Raw genomic sequence first — 20,706 nt, 5'->3', positions numbered from 1 at the left:
GCTGTCTGTGATGTTGTCTGTGATGTTGTCTGTGATGCTGTCTGTGATGTTGTCTGTGATGCTGTCTGTGACGTTGTCTGTGATGCTGTCTGTGATGCTGTCTGTGATGTTGTGTGTGATGTTGTCTGTGATGCTGTCTGTGATGTTGCGTGTACGTGTCATCATCATGCGTGTACATGTCATCATCATGCGTGTATACATGTCATCATCATGCGTGTACGTGTCATCACCCCCGCAGGTGGACGGTCACATCATCCGGGACCCCGCCCGCCTCTGCAAGCCCACCAGGGGGTGGGAGGAGCGGACCAGGGAGGGGGGGCCCAGGGAGGGGGGGCCCGCGGGGGGCGGCGGAGGCCAGGTTCTACACATGTTTCATAGGTGAAGGAGCCAGGGGCGGACACACACACACACACACACATGCAGTCACTCACACACACACATACGTATGCATGCACGCACACACACACATGCAGTCACTCACACACACACACACATGCAGTCACTCACACACACACACACACACACATATGTATACATGTACGCACGCACACACACATACGTATGCATGTACACACACGCTACACACATATGCATGTACACGCACACACACACATACTTATGCATGTACGCACGCACACGCTACACACATACACACCCACATATGCATGTACACACACACACACACACACACACATATGTATGCATGTACGCACGCACACGCTATATACACACACACACACACACACACACACACACACACACACACACTAATCTATGTCCTCACCTTATTTTACAGGGCTGTTCCCAGCTGGAGACAAGGCTTATGATCCGAGTGTCGGAGCTCAACTGTGAATTCATCAGATGTTTTCTGTCTTTTTAAACTTTTATTTTATTTTATCACACACGTTTTTTTGTTGTGTGTCTTTTTGGCTACCGGGTGTATAAAATGACTGTTTCTTTTGACTTTTTAAAATGACTTTTTTAATGTAATAAATGCCTTAATTGAACAAAACATGACTGATGATGCTATTCGCTTGTGGTTTTTCCTCTCACTTTGTGTTCATGTTTATTGATGACAATGATTTTTTTTAATCTCTGAAATGATCTTTTATGTCTCACACTCACAACGTTTCGAGAAACATTTCACCTTGACGTTTTTATAAAACGTTTCACCTGCACGTTTCTCAAACCGTCTGACGTTGACGTTGACGTGCTCACCCGGGATGTGACGTTGACGTCACACGTCACACCCGGGATGTGATGTTGGTGTGGCAACGGGAAGTTGTATCGCATCGGAGTCAAAAGATGGCGGAAGAGGAGAACCCGCTGGGCGAACTGGAACAGATCGACTTTCTAAAAGATCGACACGTGCGATTCTTCCAGAGATCTCTGCAGGTGCTGCCGGAGAGATACTCCTCGTTAGAAACCAGCAGGTACTGTCTCCCGTTTAACAACCTTCTCTAGTCTGCCCGAGTGTGTAGATGTGTTGAATGGGGATGCTAGCGACGTTAGCCCCCTAGGGTTACCTGTCTGTCTGTCTGTCACCTGTCTGTCATCGTCAAACCAACACATGTTCTTGCACTGATCGATCAAATATAGAAACCTGTGTCAATGTAACTGACTGAGCTTGTGATGATGACATGTGAGGACACCTCCCATCACACAACCTGGCTCAGAGGGGCTACCGAGGTGGCTAATGGCTGGCTGGCTGGCTGTGTGTGACAGTGTGAGAGTCATGATGCAATGATGGATGTTGCTGCATGCCAATGTCCTCCACCCTTTCCCCCTGAAATGTGTCCTCCCAGATTATGGATTCGGAATAAAATAGTGTCAGTGGGAACAACTCCATGCTTACACTAATCCCATGCCTTTGGTTTACATCCCTGTGAGGTAGCTGATGCACAAGTGTCTCACTTTAGGAGGAATGTTATAGCACATTGAGACCTGGCAACAAACACAGACTTTTAGAGACAGTAGTTGTTTATGACATTAGTGTCTCTGGTCGGACCACATCTGGTCATAAAGAACAGCATGATGGTCGATCTTCTATGTCATGTTTATGCAATGCAGTTTATATATTCTGTGGTTTTCTGAACAACCTAATTCCAGCCTTAGCCAGCCAAGGTATCCCCCATGTACCACTATTTGTGGGTGACTTGAACCTGTTTGTTTACACTTTTGTTGTTGTTTACACTTTGTTTATGTGTACTGTTGTTGTTTGTTGTTGTTGTGTTGTTGTCCAGGCTGACCATAGTGTTCTTCGCGCTGTCTGGCCTTGACGTCCTGGACGCCCTGGACGTCATAGACAAGCCCAGCCTGGTGGAGTGGGTCTACTCCCTGCAGGTTCTGCCCACAGAGGACCGTAAGTACCGGCCGGTAGTCTCAGACCTGGGGGGGGGTGTTCCATCAACGTCACTGAAGGAAAGATCTAGGCTTATTTTGGCAATTTTGGGGGGCTTTTAAGTCTAGCGTTGTAATGTGTGGAATGCAATGAGGAATGTTTTGGCAGAGGAATGTGGAATGTTCGATACCATTCCGCATTCCATCCCAAGCATAACAATGAACCTGTCCTCCAGTGAGCGGGCCGGCGCCTTGCATGGTGGCTTGGCCGCCATTGGTGTGTAAATGTGTGTGAATGGGTGAATGAGAGGCCCATTGTAAAGCGCTTTGGAATAAGGCGCTATACAAGTGCAGTCCATTAGCCTCTCCTGAGACTCCAAAATAAACGTAGGGTTTCCTTTAGCGATGTTGATGGAATACCCCCCTGTATGCGCTGTAACCAGCTGCGATGGCTATCCTTCTACAGGCTACATCACAGCGATAGTCTGATGTTGTCTGATGTTGTCTATTGTGCACTTCCTTGTCATGTGTGTGCTGCAGAGAATAGCACGCTGTACTGAGAACAAATTCCACCGGCTTTGGTCGTGTGGCTAATAAACGATCTATCTATCTATCTATCTAGTCTGAAGGGGTTGGTTAAAAAGCACGTAGCCTACAGATCTGACACAACTGATTGAGAAATCATATGCCACGTTTTCATACCATAATCAATGAGTCATAATTAGTTTTTTCCGTTCATGAAGTTGGATGAATCCTACTGAAAGTGGCAGCATTACTCGCTGTAAAAATCCCAAAAGTCTGCCTACGTGAGCTCATTAAAGGTGCAGTGACGTGGTTGCAGAAGGACCTAGTTCCATGTATTAGGGTTGAGACGGTGCGTGTGTTGCTGCCAGCACAACATCTTACCCCCCCCTCTCTCCCCCCCCCCCCCCCCCCCCCTCACACACACACACAAGCCTGGAGAGTCGGTGGCAGAGAGGTGGATGTGAATATTTCATAAGCTTTCATCTGGTTGATTCTAATCATCCACTTTTTACCCATCTGTTCGACGCCGGCCCGGTATGTTAATTATTCAGGCGGATGGACAGAAGTCATATTAGGAGCTTGTTTGTTGATCAGGCATCGAACGCTGCTGCCATATGTTATATATACCCGTCTGACCTGTTTTTAATTACTCAGAGGCAGCAGAGTGGATGGTAGACACACCAGAGAAACTAGTTTGTCGTCCCTGGTTTCAAGCTGTGGATCGAAAGACTTCATTCAGTCGTTTTTGGAGCGATCGGCTCTAAACATCAAAGACTAGAGGGTCGAATAGATCATGTTGTAGTCTTTCAATCAATCTGTCGTCTGAAATATGTTGATATATGTTGTGTAATGTTAGGCCTCTCTGTGTAGTGTTTTGCTGCTGTTCATTTCTATGGAAAGAGAGAGACACTCCTATTCTCGCTGGTACACAGCCAATATTATAATATTATGACCACTAGATGGCAGCAGAGTCCCTAGTTGTGATTGAGTGTATTCCAACTGGGTTTCTCTTCTTTTTCTTCTCCCCCAGAATCCAATCTAAGTCGTTGTGGGTTCCGCGGGTCGTCTCACATCGGAGTTCCATACAGCACCTCCAAGGTACTGACGCCATCTCAGTTCATTTACATTTACATTTTTGGCATTTTAGCAGACGCCTTATTCCAAAGCGACTTCCAATCAATACATTTGACTAAGCAAGTGAATCATCAAGTCACCAGTCGTAGCAGGAAGAGTAATCTAGCTCAGCCCAGGGGCCATTGGCAGTCGTCGTGGTAGAAGAAGAAAGATTATTAAAAAAAGAATCTTATATTATAGACACTGGAGAAACTGTACAAGGGGGGGAAGTAGACATCTTAGGAGACAGTATAGGGGGAAGCAGTGCTGGGGGGTAGTAGATGTCTCAGGAGGAGCAGTTAAGGTGTAGCCTGAAGAGATGGGTCTTCAGTCTCCGGCAGAACATGGGGAGTGACTCTGCAGTTCTGACAGCCGTGGGAAGCTCATTCCACCAGCGGCGAGCGAGTGTAGTGAAGAGAGAATTCACCTAACAGTTTATGTGTTTTCTTTTGTTGTTGTTTTTCTGAAGTTAAAGACATTTTTCTGAGTGGGACAGTCCCACTCATATTTTTCTTTTTATTGGATAGAGAGAGTGAAGACAGACAGGAAAGTAAGGAGGAGAGGGTATGTCAGCAGGACATGGGCCGGATTGTAACCCATGCCGACATGGGAATAACGTGTGCACTGTAGACCGCGGTGCTGGACCACTGGACCACCCCAGGCCATGGTGCTAGACCACTGGACCACAATTGCATCAATTGTCTTGGCCTATCTTGTAGTTTAAGAGAGTCACATGTCCATCTGCATGTTGCTGCGTGTTGTTCTAGAATCACTGAGTGCGGTATAAGTGGTCCAGGAGAGGCTGGTGGAATTCCATGCATTACAATGAGCCTGTCCTCCGATTTCTACCTCCACCAGCCTCCCCTGAAGTGGTCACTGGTCATACTGTTAGTACACTGCCCTGTGTTGTCTGCTCAGGGCCCTGGGGTGGCCTCTGCTGGCCTGGTGGTATGGTATAAGGAGCGCTATAGGAGATATTTTCTACCTGCCGCAATAAGACTGTACAACTCCTCCTCTGGCTGGCTCGATCTGGGTGATCAGAATGTTAAATAGATAGATAGATAGACTTTATTTGTCATTGTTACAGTACAGGTACCAAACAACGAAATTTAGAATTCCTAATGAACATAAGGTTTCAGATGTCTATTAGGTCTGTCTTTATTATGTTAGTCTATTATTAAATTGTCACTTTATTTTGATTTAGGTCTGTCTATCTGTCTCTATCTCTGTGTATCTGTCTGTCTGTCTGTCTGTATATCTATCCATCTATCTATCGGTCTGTCTGTGTATCTATCAACTATCTATCTGTCTGTCTGTGTATCTATCCATCTGTCTGTCTGTGTATCTGTCTGTCTATCTATCTATCTATCTGTCTGTCTGTCTGTGTATCTGTGTATCTATCCATCTGTCTATCGGTCATTATATCTGTCTGTCTGGTCGATCGATCGGTCGGTCGGTCTACCTACCTACCTACTACCTACCTACCTAGCTACCTACCTACCTACCTACCTACTGACCTGACCTGACCTGACCTGCCCTGCCCTGTCCTGACCTGACCTGACCTGACCTGACCTGACCTGCCCTGCCCTGCCCTGTCCTGACCTGACCTGACCTGACCTGACCTGCCCTGCCCTGTCCTGACCTGACCTGACCTGACCTGACCTGACCTGACCTGACCTGACCTGACCTACCCTGTTCTGACCTGACCTGTCCTGACCTGTCCTGACCTGTCCTGACCTGACCTGACCTGACCTGACCTGTGTGTGGTCTCTCCCCAGGGTCCAGGGGAGCCCCACCCCTACGACAGCGGCCACGTGGCGATGACGTACACGGGCCTGGCCTGCCTGGTGGTTCTGGGAGACGACCTGGGCCGGGTCAACAAGGAGGCCTGCCTGGCCGGGCTCAAGGCCCTGCAGCTGGAGGACGGCAGGTAAGCCACACCCCCTTTACTATGGGTGCATTCGTAAATACGCTCCGGAAATCTGATCAGCACTCATGGAATGCCTCTTGTCCGATCAAATGAGTTGGTCGCTCTGTGATGTTGAACCCACCCAGTGTGCGCTCTCAGAGCATATTTATGAACACACCCAATATAATAATATGAAATAATAATAATATATACCATTTAGCTAACGCTTTTGTCCAAAGCGACTTGCGTTGCAATGAGTGCATACGTTTCGGTATAGATGGTCCCAGCGGGAATCGAACCCACAACCTAAGCCTTGTTAGCACCATGCTCTACCAACCCAGCCACAGAGGTTCACACCCCACACTCCACACAGAGTTTACACTGCAGAGCCGAGCCAAGCCGAGCCGAGCCGAGCTAGCCTGGTTACATCAGAAGAGGCTGGTGGAGGTAGGAATCGGAGGACAGGGCTCATTCTGACGGGATGAGGAACGCTATCGAAACAAATGTGTTCCTCATCCCGTTCCATGTTCTTACAACGAGCCCTCCCCGGCCTCCGATTTCTACCTCCGCCAGCCTCCCCTGGTACATGTCCACCGTCGCCGCTGAGAAGGGCATGATGGGAAAGGGAACTGTCCGAGCCAGCACAGTCTGATCTGGGTCGCTCCCAAGGCACTCTTCACGGGACGTCACTCTCAGGACCTCTTATATAAGACAGAATCTGGTACCATCTCCCTGTTTAATTAGACACTGACGACATGGACTAACACACTGACCAAGGAGGACGCTATTGGGAACACCTGTACACCTGTCAGCAGTCCAAGGCTGGTGGAGGTAGAGGTGATGTAATGGTGATGTTTTCTTGGCACACTTTTGGGCTTGTTAATACCCATCAATCATATCTTGAATGCCACGGCCTATTTGAGTACTGTTTCTGACCATGTGCATATCGTTTCATGGTCACAATGTACCCATGTTCTAAATGGCTACTTCCAGCATGATTAATGCACCATGTCACAAAGCAAAGGTCGACTCAAACTGGTTGCATGAACATGACAGTGAGTTCAGTGTTCTTCAGTGGCCTTTCCCAGTCGCCGGAATTGCATGATTCTATCATGTCGTCATGGACCAGCATCTCAGAGGAATGTTTCCAACATCTTGTGGAATCAATGCTATGAAGAATTGAGGCTGTTTTGAAAGCAAAGGGAGGCCCTACCCAGTATTAATATAGTGTTCCTAATAAAGGGAGGCCCTACCCAGTATTAATATAGTGTAATAAAGGGAGGCCCTACCCAGTATTAGTATAGTGTTCCTAATAAAGGGAGGCCCTACCCAGTATTAGTATAGTGTTCCTAATAAAGGGAGGCCCTACCCAGTATTAGTATAGTGTTCCTAATAAAGGGAGGCCCTACCCAGTATTAATATAGTGTTCCTAATAAAGTATCGGTGAGTGTATGGTTTGCCTGGGCAACACCCATATTCCCAGATGAACCTGATCAGAAGGTATGAAGAGACCAAACTCCGAGCCACAGCTTCATATTGCTGCTGGTTGTTTTGGATTCCTCATGTCTGGATGTCTGGATGGTTACCAGGAAGGACTGTGGTATTTTGAGGTGTGAATTCTATTAAATGTTATATAAATCTTACACAATGAAAATGCCCTCAATCCAGTTAGCTTTTTTTTTCTTCTTCTCAGGGATGAAACTATATACTTTCTTTTATAAAGTAATGATGCAGGAATACTTATCATATCTGTTTCTAACTACAGAGGCTATTTCAGAACAGTCTGAGATGGCGGGTGTCGAAATCCTCCTTTTTTTTATAATTTCATTTTTATAAAAAATGTTCCAACTTCCTTTATACAAAAACACAATGACGCAAAGGAAAAATAAATCAAAAAAAGAGAAAGAAAAAAACACACAAAACAAACAGCATATGGGTTCTTTCATTAATTTACATTGCAAGTCTTTTATTTTTCCAATTCAAACCTCAAGGCTAGTGGTGTCAACTCTCCTCTGTCTCCCCTCTGTAATCTATCCACTTCTCCCATCGAAATCTTTTGTCTGTTGATTTGACACGGAATGACCCCAATGGTAGATACAGTACATGCATACAGTACATTCATACAGTACATTCATACAGTACATTTCTCCACAGCTTTTCTTTTCCAAAGCTCTTCTGTCTTCAGCCTTTCTGCTGTAGGCCACATAGTCCACGATCAAAGACAGTGTTTATAACATGAAAGGAGTTATGATATAACCAATTTCTCTTGAGAGTTTTGCTCTGTGATGACTACAGTAATCCCTGTGAGGATGTGTCATCATAATGAGAGGTTTGTTGACCAGTGAGACGATCTGACACAGCAAACACACCAACCTCACCCATTTTTACATTACATTTTTTTGGCCTTCAGCAAAAGACGCCTTGATTTATTTGTCTAAGTGAGTGAATCATCCATCCATCAGTCATCATCGCAAAGAAGAAGTAATCTATGCTCGGGCCAGAGGCCGTTGGCAACTAGAGGAAGGAAGATTAATTATAGATTTTTAAAGTTATTATTACCCAGATGTTTGATGTCTGCTTCCCTGTCTGCTTTTGATTGATTGATTGATTGATTGATTGATTGGTTGGTTGATTGATTGATTTAGATGTTTACTTCAAATATGTGCAAAACAGCAACAATAATGAATATAACGGAAAACAAAAAAACAAAACTAATAGAATTAAAAAGCATAAACCAAAATAAATGATTGCACATTTAACTTTTTATTTTTATTTTTTTCAGCTTCTATGCCGTCCCAGAGGGGAGTGAGAACGACATGCGGTTTGTTTACTGCGCCGCCTGCATCTGCTACATGCTGGACGACTGGTCGGGCATGGACATCCGCAAGGCCATAGACTACATCAGGAGAAGCATGGTGAGTTAACACTTAATCAGCCATGTGGGGTCATTTGACCCTTGTGAGTAAAAAAAAAAGGTATATCTTTGCACTCGATCAAATTTCAGGACCCTCCTTTCATGACTTTTCCTAGATATGTGCGTTCTACCTCCCAGTATCCTTACATTTTCAAAATCACGTCGGGATAAGCTAGTATAAAGCTATTTGGCAGTTTTTCTGTGTAGGAAGAGCAGGCTAATTTACAAGCGGCCAACTAGTGGTCGTTGTGTGTAAGTAGCAGCTTCGTATTGTGAAAGAGGGCCCTGAAGCAGCTCTTTTAGTAGGTAAAAAAGGCACGGCTGTTCTAGTGTTTAGGCCATAGACTACCATGAGGAGAAGCATGGTGGGTTAAGAGACCATAGAAGTACATCAGGAGAAGCATGGTGGGTGTCTGTCTTTGTGTCTCTTCAGGCTACATCTTAACTGTCCCTCCTAAAGACCTCCTCATCCCCCACTACCCCCCTGTACAGTTTCTCTACTGTAAAAAGCAAAACAAAACTCTCTCTCACACACACACACACACACACAGACAAGACAAGACACCGTCTTTTCCAAGGCCTGTGTGTCTCCTCCTGCCTTCTCATCCCTCATATTTAATCCAACAGTAGATTATATAATCCAGTCCCCTGGCAGCGCTACGCTGCGCTACGCTAGCCCTGTCTGCTTGGCTGTGGTGGATTACACTGAGCTGGGTGTTCTGCTGCTGTTAGAGCCATGCTGCTGGCTGTGGTGATGCAGACAGGGAGGGAGGGAGACAGGGAGGGAGACAGACAGACAGACAGGGAGACAGGGAGGGAGGGAGGGAGGGAGAGAGACAGACAGGAGAGACAGGGAGGCAGACAGACAGGGAGGCAGACAGACAGGTTCCAGACAGACAGACAGGGAGGCAGAGAGACAGACAGACAGACAGGAGAGACATGAAGGCAGGCAGGTAGACAGACAGGCAGACAGGCAGACAGACAGGGAGGCAGGAGAGACATGAAGGCAGGCAGGTAGGCAGGCAGACAGACAGACAGGCAGGCAGGCAGACAGGCAGACAGACAGACAGGGAGGCAGGCAGACAGGCAGGCAGGCAGACAGACAGGGAGGCAGGTGAGACATGAAGGCAGGCAGGTAGGCAGGCAGACAGACAGACAGGGAGGCAGGCAGACAGGGAGGCAGGTGAGACATGAAGGCAGGCAGGTAGACAGACACAAGAGAAGACAGGTGAGAGAGAGAGAGGCAGGCACGCCAAACATACACAGGGAGACAGAGGAGAGAAAGACAGACAGACAGACAGAGACAGACAAGCAGGTAGATAGACAGAGAGACAGACAGACAGGCAGGTAGACAGGCAGGCAGGCAGACAGACAGACAGATGTATACAGATATACATAGAGACAGATACAGACAAACAGACAGACAGACAGACAGACAAACACATAAACACATACAAATACAGACAGACAAATACAGACAGACAGACAGACAGACACGTACAGGCAGGCAGACAGGCAGGCAGGCAGACAGGCAGACAGACAGACAGACAGACAGACAGACAGAATGTCATTGTGGCAGCTCTGGTCCTATGTAGATGGACAGACAGACAGACAGACAGACAGACAGAATGTCATTGTGGCAGCTCTGGTCTAAGCCTCATGGTGACTCTCAGGTCTATAAATAGAGGCGATGATGATCCACACCAGTCATTAATCCTCTTACCCACTCTGTTTGGTGGGATGGAAACTGGGAAGGTGGGGGGGCGGGGGGTAGAAATCCCCCTCTACCAGCCTCCACTGGTGGGGTATTAACCCCTGATCCTGGGGGACGGGGGGGTCGGACAGTAAACATCACTACCGGACTACACACACGCACTATAATAATAATAATAATAATAATAATAATACATTACACTTATATAGAGCTTTTTCTAGACACTCAAAGACGCTTTACAAACTGAAGAGATTGAGTAGTAATGCTGGGGACACATGGGAAGGGGAGGGGGAGAGGGTTAGCTGGTGAAGGCAAGCTTGAAGAGGTGGATTTTAAGGGCCTGTTTAAATGTTGGCAGGTTAGCCTGTCTGATGTGGTTGGGGAGGGCGTTCGGGAGGGACTATGACTTTCCTTTTTCATTGTTGTTTATATTGCTGGGCTAGCTGGTTAGCATGGTGTGTTAATCAGGTGTATGGAGTGTGTATGGGTTTTTGGTGAATGCTGACTGACTGCGGACACGTGGGTTCCTCCACGTGGTCGTTGACGGAGCCTCTTTCCTCTTGATCTCTCCTGTCTCCCCGGGTCGCATCAGTCACTGTCAGTCACCAGGCTTAGTTAGGCTGTCAGTCACGGCTAGGTTAGCCTTCAGCGCTAGTCAATAACTGCTAGGGTAGCCCTCACAGTGCTACTCTGTCACAGTCATGGCTAGGCTAACAGTAACTGCTAGGCTAACTGTCAGTGCTAGTCAGTAACTGCTAGGGTAGCCCTCACACCGCTAATCTGTCACTATCATGGCTAGGCTAACAGTAACTGCTAGGCTAGCCCTCACAATAACGACAAGGGTAGCCTTCAGCTCCAGTCTGTCACAGTAACGCTAACAGCTAGGCTAGCCCTCACAGCGCCAGTCTCGAATCCTCCTCTTTGATCAGACTTGTCCATTTGTTTATCTAATGGTGTGTATATTGTTGTTGTTTATCTAATGGTCTGGGGGGGTATTCCATCAACGTCGCTAAAGGAAAATCCAGGCTTATTTTTGATAAGTCTCGCGAGAGATTATCTAATGGTGTGTATGTTGTTGTTGTTTATCTAATGGCGTGTATGTTGTTGTTGTGTTTCCCTCCCTCAGTCGTACGACAACGGCATCGGTCAGGGCGCGGGCCTGGAGTCACATGGTGAGTCCTACTGCAGCTACCACAGATTTACTCTGCATAAAGCCTTCTTATGGATAACTACAGGCCAGCAGAGCCAGTGGCTGAGGGATATTACTGTTCTAGAGAGGGATTAGCCATTAGTCACATTAGCCACCAAAACATTACTAGAGAGAAAAATACCCTCTTAATTCCTTAGAATAATAATATAGTATAATATATTCGCCATTTAGCTGACGCTTTTATCCAAAGAGACTTACGTTGCAGTGAGTGCATACATACATTTTGCAGTATGAATTGAACCCCCAACCTAAGTGTTGTTAGCGCCATGCTCTACCAGGTGAGTCACAGAGGACCACGTCCTACTATTATAATATTCATTCATGTTATGTTATTCCAGGTCATGTTATTCCAGGGAAAGGGTGCCCCCCCTCCTCCAAGGATAGTCCCCCCCGCCCCTCATCGCGTAACGACACCATGGCACGACACACACATACACACACAACACTTCAACCGAGCTCTTGAAAACCGTCTAAATTATAACCTTCATTTAGCCTCGACGCGCACCTCCTTTTGTGTGTTTTGATTATAACCATTATCTCAGACAGACAGCCCTCTCCTATCTGTGTGTTCAGCAGCAGGCCCCTCCCACCCTCGTTAGCTCGCCTATACGGAGCCTGTACCTAGTGGCAGATTTACTGCCCTCCCCTTCAATTACCCCCCCCCCGCCCAGCAGCCTTCAATTACCCCCCCCCCAGCACCCTGCAGTGATCGGAAGACGCTCTCACGCGCTCCTGCCTGACAGGTGAAAGGGGAAGAGAAGTGATGGATTGATGGTCGTGGCCCTGCTGCCAGCGCTGATAACCCCCTGTCATTAACCAGGCTGTCGATGGATGAATGTATGAAGGATGAGTGAAACACACTTTATGGCCCTGGTGGAGGGTTCGTTTGGCACGAATCTGAGCAGCAGTCAAAGGGGAGGCGGGGGTGTGAGGTGGGGTTATGCCAGGTCTACACCCTCCCACACGCTAAAATGTACACTTGTGTGAAACAGACATCAAGTTGTGGCAAACAGTCGCACCGCAAATTTGCTCCGACGAGTCTCGAACTTGTTGCCTCTGTGTTGCCAACACACGTGACCACCACCTGGTTACGCTACAACAGCTACGGTATCCAACAGCTACGGTATCCAACAGCTACGCTATCCAATAGCTACTCTATCCAACAGCTACGCTATCCAACAGCTACGCTATCCAACAGCTACGCTATCCAACAGCTAGCCATTCAACAGCTACTCTATCTAACAGCTACTCTATCCAATAGCTACTCTATCCAACAGCTAGCTATCCAACAGCTACGCTATCCAACAGCTACTCTATCCAACAGCTACTCTATCCAACAGCTAGCTATCCAACAGCTACGCTATCCAACAGCTAAGCTATCCAACAGCTACTCTATCCAACAGCTACTCTATCCAACAGCTAGCTATCCAACAGCTACGCTATCCAACAGCTACTCTATCCAACAGCTACGCTATCCAACAGCTACGCTATCCAACAGCTACTCTATCCAACAGCTACTCTATCCAACAGCTACTCTATCCAACAGCTACTCTATCCAACAGCTACTCTATCCAACAGCTAGCTGCCATATACAAAATAAAGATATTCGTCCTTCTAGCACGACGACTGACAATGGCCCCTGGATTGAGCTTAGATAAGATGAGTTTAGATAAGATGATTCACTCACTTAGTCAAATGTATTTGTTCTAAGTCGCTTTGGAATAAAGTGTCTGCTAAATGACTTAAATGTAAATGTAGGCTCTTCACAGTTCAGGGAGATTAAACAACCCACATTAGACCCAGTGTTCCACATTACCCACAGTGTCCCACATTACCTCTCCCACATTAGACTCAGTGTCCTACATTACCCAGGTGTCCCACATCCCTACCTGTTGCTCACAGTCGTGAAAAACTAAAATACCCTTCAGGGTAATCTCATCTCTCTCCCTCTCCCTCTCCCACCCTCCCTCCCCTCCTCCCTCCCACCCTCCTCCTTCCCACTCTCCCCTCCTCCCTCCCCTCCCTCCCTCTCCTCCCTCCCCCCCCCCTCCTTCCCCCCCTCCCTCCTTCCTCCCCTCCCTCCCCCCCCTCCTCCCCTCCCTCCAGGTGGCTCTACGTTCTGTGCGATCGCGGCCCTGTGCCTGATGGGTAAGCTGGAGGAGATCCTGAGCGAGCGGGAGCTGAACAGGATACGGCGCTGGTGCGTCATGAGGCAGCAGAACGGCTTCCACGGACGACCCAACAAACCTGTCGACACCTGCTACTCCTTCTGGGTGGGCGCCACACTAGAGGTACGGAGGGGGGGGGGAGGGGGGGAGGGAAGGAAGGGGGGTTGTGGTAGTAGTACTGGAGGAGAGGGGGAGAGAGAGAGAGATGTCACCTGCTACTACTTCTGGGTGGGAGCCACGCTAGAGGTATGGTGGGGGGGGGGGGGGTTGGTAGTACTGGAGGAGAGGGGGGGAGGGAGGGTGAGAGAGGGAGGAGAGGGGGGGAGGGAGGGTGAGAGAGGGAGGAGAGGGGGGGAGGGAGGGAGAGGGAGGGAGAGAGAGAGAATGAGGGAGTGAGAGAGAGAGACAGAGAGAGAGGCAGAGAGAGAGAGAGACAGAGACAGAGGCATAGAGAGAGAGAGAGAGAGAGAGAGAGAGAGAGAGACAGAGATCAGGGAGGAGAGGAGCAGAGGCCCTATGTGGGCTGACATTGTTCACTCTGACCCAAGGACAATAAAGCTGTTGGCTGGACCTGGCAGAGGAACTACCCTCCCGGAGGGAGGGGAGAGAGAGATGGAGGGAAGGGGAGGGGCAGGGGGAGGGAGGGAGAGAGAGAGAGAGAGAACCTCTGCAGACACACAGACATCCACATTCTGTCTGTCCATTAGCTTTGCTTTCTTAGTTCTGCACACAGACACACACCAGATACACACACAGTCTGCTCAGACACACACACTCCACTTCTGTTACTCCAGTACTCATCACCTCTGCCTCCTTAGGTAAACAGCAGATATGCAGACATGTACTGATATCACTGGAGGCTTCACTGCCTTCACTCCCACTGTCAGATGATTGAATATTCTTCATTATTTCACTTTTCCTATCATCCCAGAAACTGAGACAGTGTGTAAAACGTTTTCAGCCACATTACTTCTCCTAGCACAAACTAATATTTGATCACGGTTCAACTATCTGGCTAAAATAGCTGTATTACAGTCTCCTATGGAGCTTTCTGTACAAGCTGGCTATGTTTGATATTTTCGTTGCCATGGTATTCATTGATTGTGATGCGGTCACTTTACCAGGGTATTCACTTCGTAAATTCGCTCTGAGAGTGCCGGAGCGCACACACTGGGTTCAACGTCATAAAGGGACCAAGTCATCACTCGTCGCACGCCGTGTGCATTGTCTCATTCAAAACAATGGAATCGATTCTCTCCGCGCAGAGAAGGCCCACAACTTTGAGGAAATCCTGATTAATTTGTACCGATGTGTTTTTAGGTTAGAGTAATATGCATGAGCTTGAAAACAAAACAAAACCTTCTCCGTTCTATCAATTCAGTCAAAAGCAAAGGTTCAACACATATTATTTTGAGATAGCACAATGGAATCGAATTCATTTTCTCTGTCAGCACGACCAAAAGAATTCCGTCGCACGTCAAAATCGCACGCCGTGTGCATTGGCCTTGAGAGCTCCGGAGAGTTGATGTATAGATGATTCACTTACTTTAGACTTACCGGTAAGTTGTAAGTCGTTTTGGATAAAAGCGTCTGATAAATGTCCAAATGTTTTAATGTAAACGTGTGAATAAAGTCCCCCAAATGGTCCCCCAAAAAAGGCATAAATGATGATGCTTCATTTTGTAGCCAATCAGGGTGTTGTTGCTAGGTAAACACCACATAGAACACTTGGAACACTCTCTAGGTGTTGAGTGTACTGAACTTCCGGAATGCTTTGGCAGTCGTAGAGCTAAAGATCCATGGAGTGCGTCTGATGATAAATGATTCAGATGTGTTTGTGTACTTTATAGCGGTAGCATGCATAGACCTGTTCACCCCCCTTACTAACCACTTAGGAGGAAAGTTGCCAGTCATGCAGTCAGACCCATTATAATACATTAGATTAGATATAATAGTAATAATATATAATAATATAAGGCATTTAGCTAATGCTTTTATCCAAAGCCACTTACATTGCTGTGAGTGCTATCATTTTTCAGTATATGTAGATGGTCCCAGGGGGAATCGAACCCACAACCTAAGCATTAGCTAGCCAGTGATATTGTATGTCTGCATCTTCTGCTTGTGATGGATAGAGCAACTTGTGGAGGGAGAGAGTGTCCAACTGCCTGTAAACATGACCATGTTACAATAAAGTTGTTGGTAGTCTACAACCAGGGGAGGCTGGTGGAGGTAGAAATCGGAGGACAAGCTCATTGTGATGTCATTGAATGAGGACTGGTATCCATCCCATGCATTAACAATGAGCCCGTCCTCCCATTTCTACCTTCACCAGCCTCCCCAGTCCACAGGTCATAATGAAGTCCTATAGAGCAACACGCTTGCGTGGCAGCCAATAGGACTGGGGTGGGCGTGGCCTCTGTTGTCTCACTGTTAGGGGAGAGGAACTGAGACAGTAACCTTACCTGGAACGCACACACACCACACACACCTACATACACACTCATGCACACACACCACACACACCCACACACACACACACACACCCCCCACATCACACACACAGACACACACACACACACACACACACACACACACACACACACACGCACACTCATCTACACACATACACACACCCCCCACATCACACACCACAAACACACACAGACACACACACACACACACACACACACACACACACACACCAACCAACTCACACAGTGACTGGGCCATGGAGTTTCTGGCACAGAGGACAGGGAACTAGCAGCATCCTGGTCTGTTTTGGAGAAGTGCCACATACACAGAGAACCAGTACAGCAGGGTCAGTATGACCCTCATAACCAGTACAGCAGGGTCAGTATGACCCTCATAACCAGTACAGCAGGGTCAGTATGACCCTCATAACCAGTACAGTAGCCCTACTGACCCTCATAACCAGTACAGCAGCCCTAGTGACCCTTATAACCAGTATAGCATGTGCTGGGTAGTGGTGGTCTAGTGGATAGTGAGTTGGACTTGTGATCGGAAGGTTGTGAGTTCAAATCCCGCCTGAAACCACACCACTACTAGTGTGCCCTTGAGTAAGGCACTTAGCCCTCAGTTACTCCAGGAGGAATGTCCCTGTAATTCGTAATTGTAAGTCGCTTTGGATTAAAAGCGTCTGCTAAATGGCAAAATGTATTTAATTTAAAAATTACAGCAGCCATACTGACCCTCATAAACCAGGTTGGATGTTGACAGTGATGAAGACTTAGATGACGGCCAATTCATCTAGTTTATTAGATAACGGACAAATGATCTATTTATCCAGCCCAACTGCCAAATTCTTTTTTTTCGTCCAGTGTGATCAAAAGTAGCCCAATTGGGCGGGAATGCTAGTGTGCTAGTGTGTCCTTCTAAGGTGTGTGTCCCCTGCCTGGCCTGATTCTAACCCTCCCTCATCCCTCCCTCTCTCCCTCCCCAGCTCCTAGATGTGTTCCAGTACAGCAACTTTGAGAAGAACAGAAACTACATCCTTTCTACTCAGGACCGCTTGGTGGGGGGGTTCGCTAAATGGCCAGACAGCCACCCAGGTAAGGTTACACACACACTCTCACACACACACACGCACTGTCTATAGCGGTGTAGTGGAGGGTGTTGGTCACTGTCAGTGGAAACCAGGAGGTAACCCGACCCCAGGGTCATGTATTGTATGTGTAATTGATGAGGAGGTGATTGTCCAGAAGGACATCAGCCGCCTCACCTTACAGGACCAGGAAATAGATGCCGCTTCTCAGGCCGTTTACCAATACAATTGAAACGAACACAACAAAAGCGTTCTACAATGGAATAGAAATTAGTTTCAAGTGTTATTGTTACGTCACATTACACAAGTGTGAGAGATTTAAATTCTTAGGCTTCGGTTCCTGACATTGTAGCACAAGACAATAAGGTGATATTGTCATGATATCATAATAATTAATAATAATAAAAATAAAAAAGTGACAATAGTACAGGACATACGTGACAAATAAGACAGGATACAATTAGCAGTACAACTAGTAATAAAACAGATAGCTCAAGTAGTAAAGTGGCCGTGAGCTTAAGGTTTAGGTAGTCCGGATACAATTATAACCATACAATAATACCTATACAATTATACCTATACAATTATACCTATACAATTAAACTACAAAAGAAGGGAGTGGACACAACAAAGCGTGAGGTGAGACCGGTCGAGGAGCAGGATCGTCTCTGAGTGTATCAGCTACAACCTTATTATCTCTGATAGTTTAGTTTTCTCAGGTGAGGAGGTCTAATTACAGCGTCTGTTTGTCTCTCTGTTCCACCCTGCAGTCCCGGTCAGGTCAGGGCTCAGTCGAGAGGAATGTGAGCGCCTCAAGGAAACACCCCGTATCATTCACACCTCTTAATACCACAACCGGGAAACACACACTTTGTGTTTACTGTTTTTTTTTTAAAAAGAACTTCGTACATCGTAAAGTGATTAAAGCACTTTTCCTGCAAACGTTACAGCTCAAAGTGCTATTACATCATTATTATTATTATTGTTATTATTATTATTATTATTATTATCGTAGACAACCTCGTCTCGTCACGACTCGGGGTCCGTAATGGAAAATGGCGTTTTAATTGATGTCGATGTCTGCTTCTAATGCGCTTGTCATTTCATTATAATTCAATGAAGGTGCATTACTGGGCCTGCTAGGCTCTCAGGGGACTCCCAGGGGACAGGGCCGGTTAAAAGGGTCAGCATACATAATGCATGGTTAACCCTTAAAGGGCCAGTCTGACAGCGATGCTTCCACATATTTGATTTTAGTCACATAAACTCTCAAAATGTGTTAAAATACCACCGCTTATCCGTGATCAGACTTAGCTGAGGTGCTGGAACTGAAGAGTATCAATAGAGTGAAAAGAAACAGCATCTGCACACTTAAACACTGCAAAACAACATAGTTTATTGCAAGCTTTTTGTCATAGACTTTCTTCAGGCCTTTCTTCTTGCCTGAAGAAGGTCTATGACTGAAAGCTCGCAATAAACTACTTTTTTTGCAGTGTTTGAGTGTGCAGATGCTGTTATTTTGCAGCCACATAAACTCTCACATATTATTGGGTTTTGTTTGAAGTTGAAGTGACATTTAATAAATGTTGAGGGTTCAGAGAAACTCTATTGGAATAATGAATGGCTTATCACTGACACACATCTGACAACACAATTATATCGAAGAGACGTTATTTTTTTGCTTGGTTGACGAGATGATCTGTTTCCTGTTGCATTCCAAATAACAATACATATAGTTAGCGAGAGATCACCTCAGTCCTGTGAACACATGTTCTGCTGCGTACTGGCTTCCTGTCACGACTTCTGTTTGATCCGGAGCCCTGCGTTCTGTGAGTGCCAGATAGTGAGTGATTAACGACCTTAGCGATCTCAGTATTTGGCAGCAAACCTTGGTGCCATCCCTCTCTCCCCCTCAACCACACCCTGTTTAAATAACAAACCACAGGTTAATTGCCTCACTTTAGTGGTCAGCACACGTCAGCACTTTCTGATTGCTCCAGATGATTAAACGGCTTTTTAATTTAGTGCTTTCTGAAATTGCTCATACTCCCTATGCTCGTTTCTGTTATTTATTACTTCAATTATCATACAACTCTATTATCTCTTGTCTTATTGTTTTATTGCCATTTTAACTTGTTGCTGCAATGTTGAAGAACCGAAGCCGAAGGATTTGTACAATTGGGATGTAACAATAAACTTGGTTCTGGTTCTGAAGGCAGTGGGCCTGTTAGTGTTAGTGGAGGCCTGTGGGTTTCTGTGTAAGTGGATCGGACCTGAGGCGTAATCGTGGCGACGGCGTGGTCGACCTGACCTCCTGTCTTGAGTGTTTTGGCGCTATGCTAGGCTATGCTATGCTAGGCGCCACAGAGCAGAGCAGACCTATCACTAGCACGTGCTATGCTACGCTACGCTAGGCGCCACAGAGCAGAGCAGACCTATCACTAGCAGGTGCTGCCACTCAGCAGCACCTCGCGACACTGACCTACATTCTTCTTTTTCTCTCTCTCTCCTTCCTCCTCTCCCTTTTTTTTTCTCCTCTGGTGTCTTTGTGTCTGCGCCCTCCCTCCCTCTCACCCTGTCTTGCTCCCTCTCTCCTCTCTCTCTCTCTCGCTCTCCCTCTCCATTCTCTCCATCTGTCCTTCTCGCACTCTCTCCTCTGGTCCTTGTCTGCTCACTCCCCCCCCCCCTCCCTCCCTCCCTCCTCTCTCTCACTCTCTCTTGCTCTTCTCTCTCTCTCTCCCTCTCTACTCTCTCTCCTCTGGTCCTCCCTCCTTTCCCTCCCTCCCTCCCCCTCTCCCCCCCTACCTCCTCCACCCCTCCCCTCCCCTCCCTCCCTCCCTCCTCTCTCGTCTCTTCCAGACCCGCTCCACGCCTACTTTGGTATCTGTGGTCTGTCTCTGCTGGGGGAGGCCAGCCTGAGGAAGGTGCACCCCGCCCTCAACGTCAGCCAGCGAGCCTTCGAGTACCTGCAGCAGCTGCACCAGACCTGGAGGGACGCATGCACCTGACAGCAGCCGTCTCACCCCCCCACCACCATCTCACCCCCCCACCCATCCACCCACCCACCCACCCACCTAGCCTAGTCTAGTCTAGTCTCAACCCCCCCCACACCCTGGCCCCAGACCCACCCCCTGGCCCTTGGCCTAGCCCCAACCCCCCCCACACCCTGGCCACTTAGCCTAGATTCAAACCCACCCCCCCCACACCCTGGCCCCAGAATCACCCCCTGGCCCCCCTAGCCTGGCCAA

General features: G+C 47.4%; 2 protein-coding genes across 2 annotated transcripts in view; both read left to right on the top strand.

Moving 5' to 3' along the window:
- ccdc112 (coiled-coil domain containing 112) overlaps positions 1 to 827 on the top strand; it is a gene marked incomplete at both ends in the record, with an annotated part of 7,134 nt that extends 6,307 nt beyond the window's left edge. Inside the window, 2 exons of the mRNA XM_080532948.1 lie at positions 239 to 378; positions 797 to 827. Of these exons, the coding sequence (XP_080389074.1) occupies positions 239 to 378; positions 797 to 827 (171 nt within the window). The remainder of the gene's footprint in view (positions 1 to 238; positions 379 to 796) is intronic.
- A 478-nt stretch (positions 828 to 1,305) lies between these two features.
- pggt1b (protein geranylgeranyltransferase type I, beta subunit) lies at positions 1,306 to 20,466 on the top strand (the record flags this gene model as incomplete). Its single annotated transcript, XM_080532576.1, has 9 exons — positions 1,306 to 1,433; positions 2,244 to 2,362; positions 3,896 to 3,963; positions 5,757 to 5,908; positions 8,670 to 8,802; positions 11,642 to 11,687; positions 13,832 to 14,016; positions 17,357 to 17,465; positions 20,318 to 20,466. The coding sequence occupies 9 exons, from the start codon at positions 1,306 to 1,308 to the stop codon at positions 20,464 to 20,466; spliced, it is 1,089 nt and encodes a 362-aa protein (XP_080388702.1).
- Positions 20,467 to 20,706: the final 240 nt, after the last annotated feature.

The sequence above is a fragment of the Nansenia antarctica genome, assembly GCF_963989245.1.
Source record: "Nansenia antarctica genome assembly, chromosome: 5".
In the NCBI taxonomy this organism is placed as follows: Eukaryota; Metazoa; Chordata; class Actinopteri; order Argentiniformes; family Microstomatidae; genus Nansenia; species Nansenia antarctica.
This window is presented reverse-complemented; position numbering and strand designations above follow the sequence as displayed.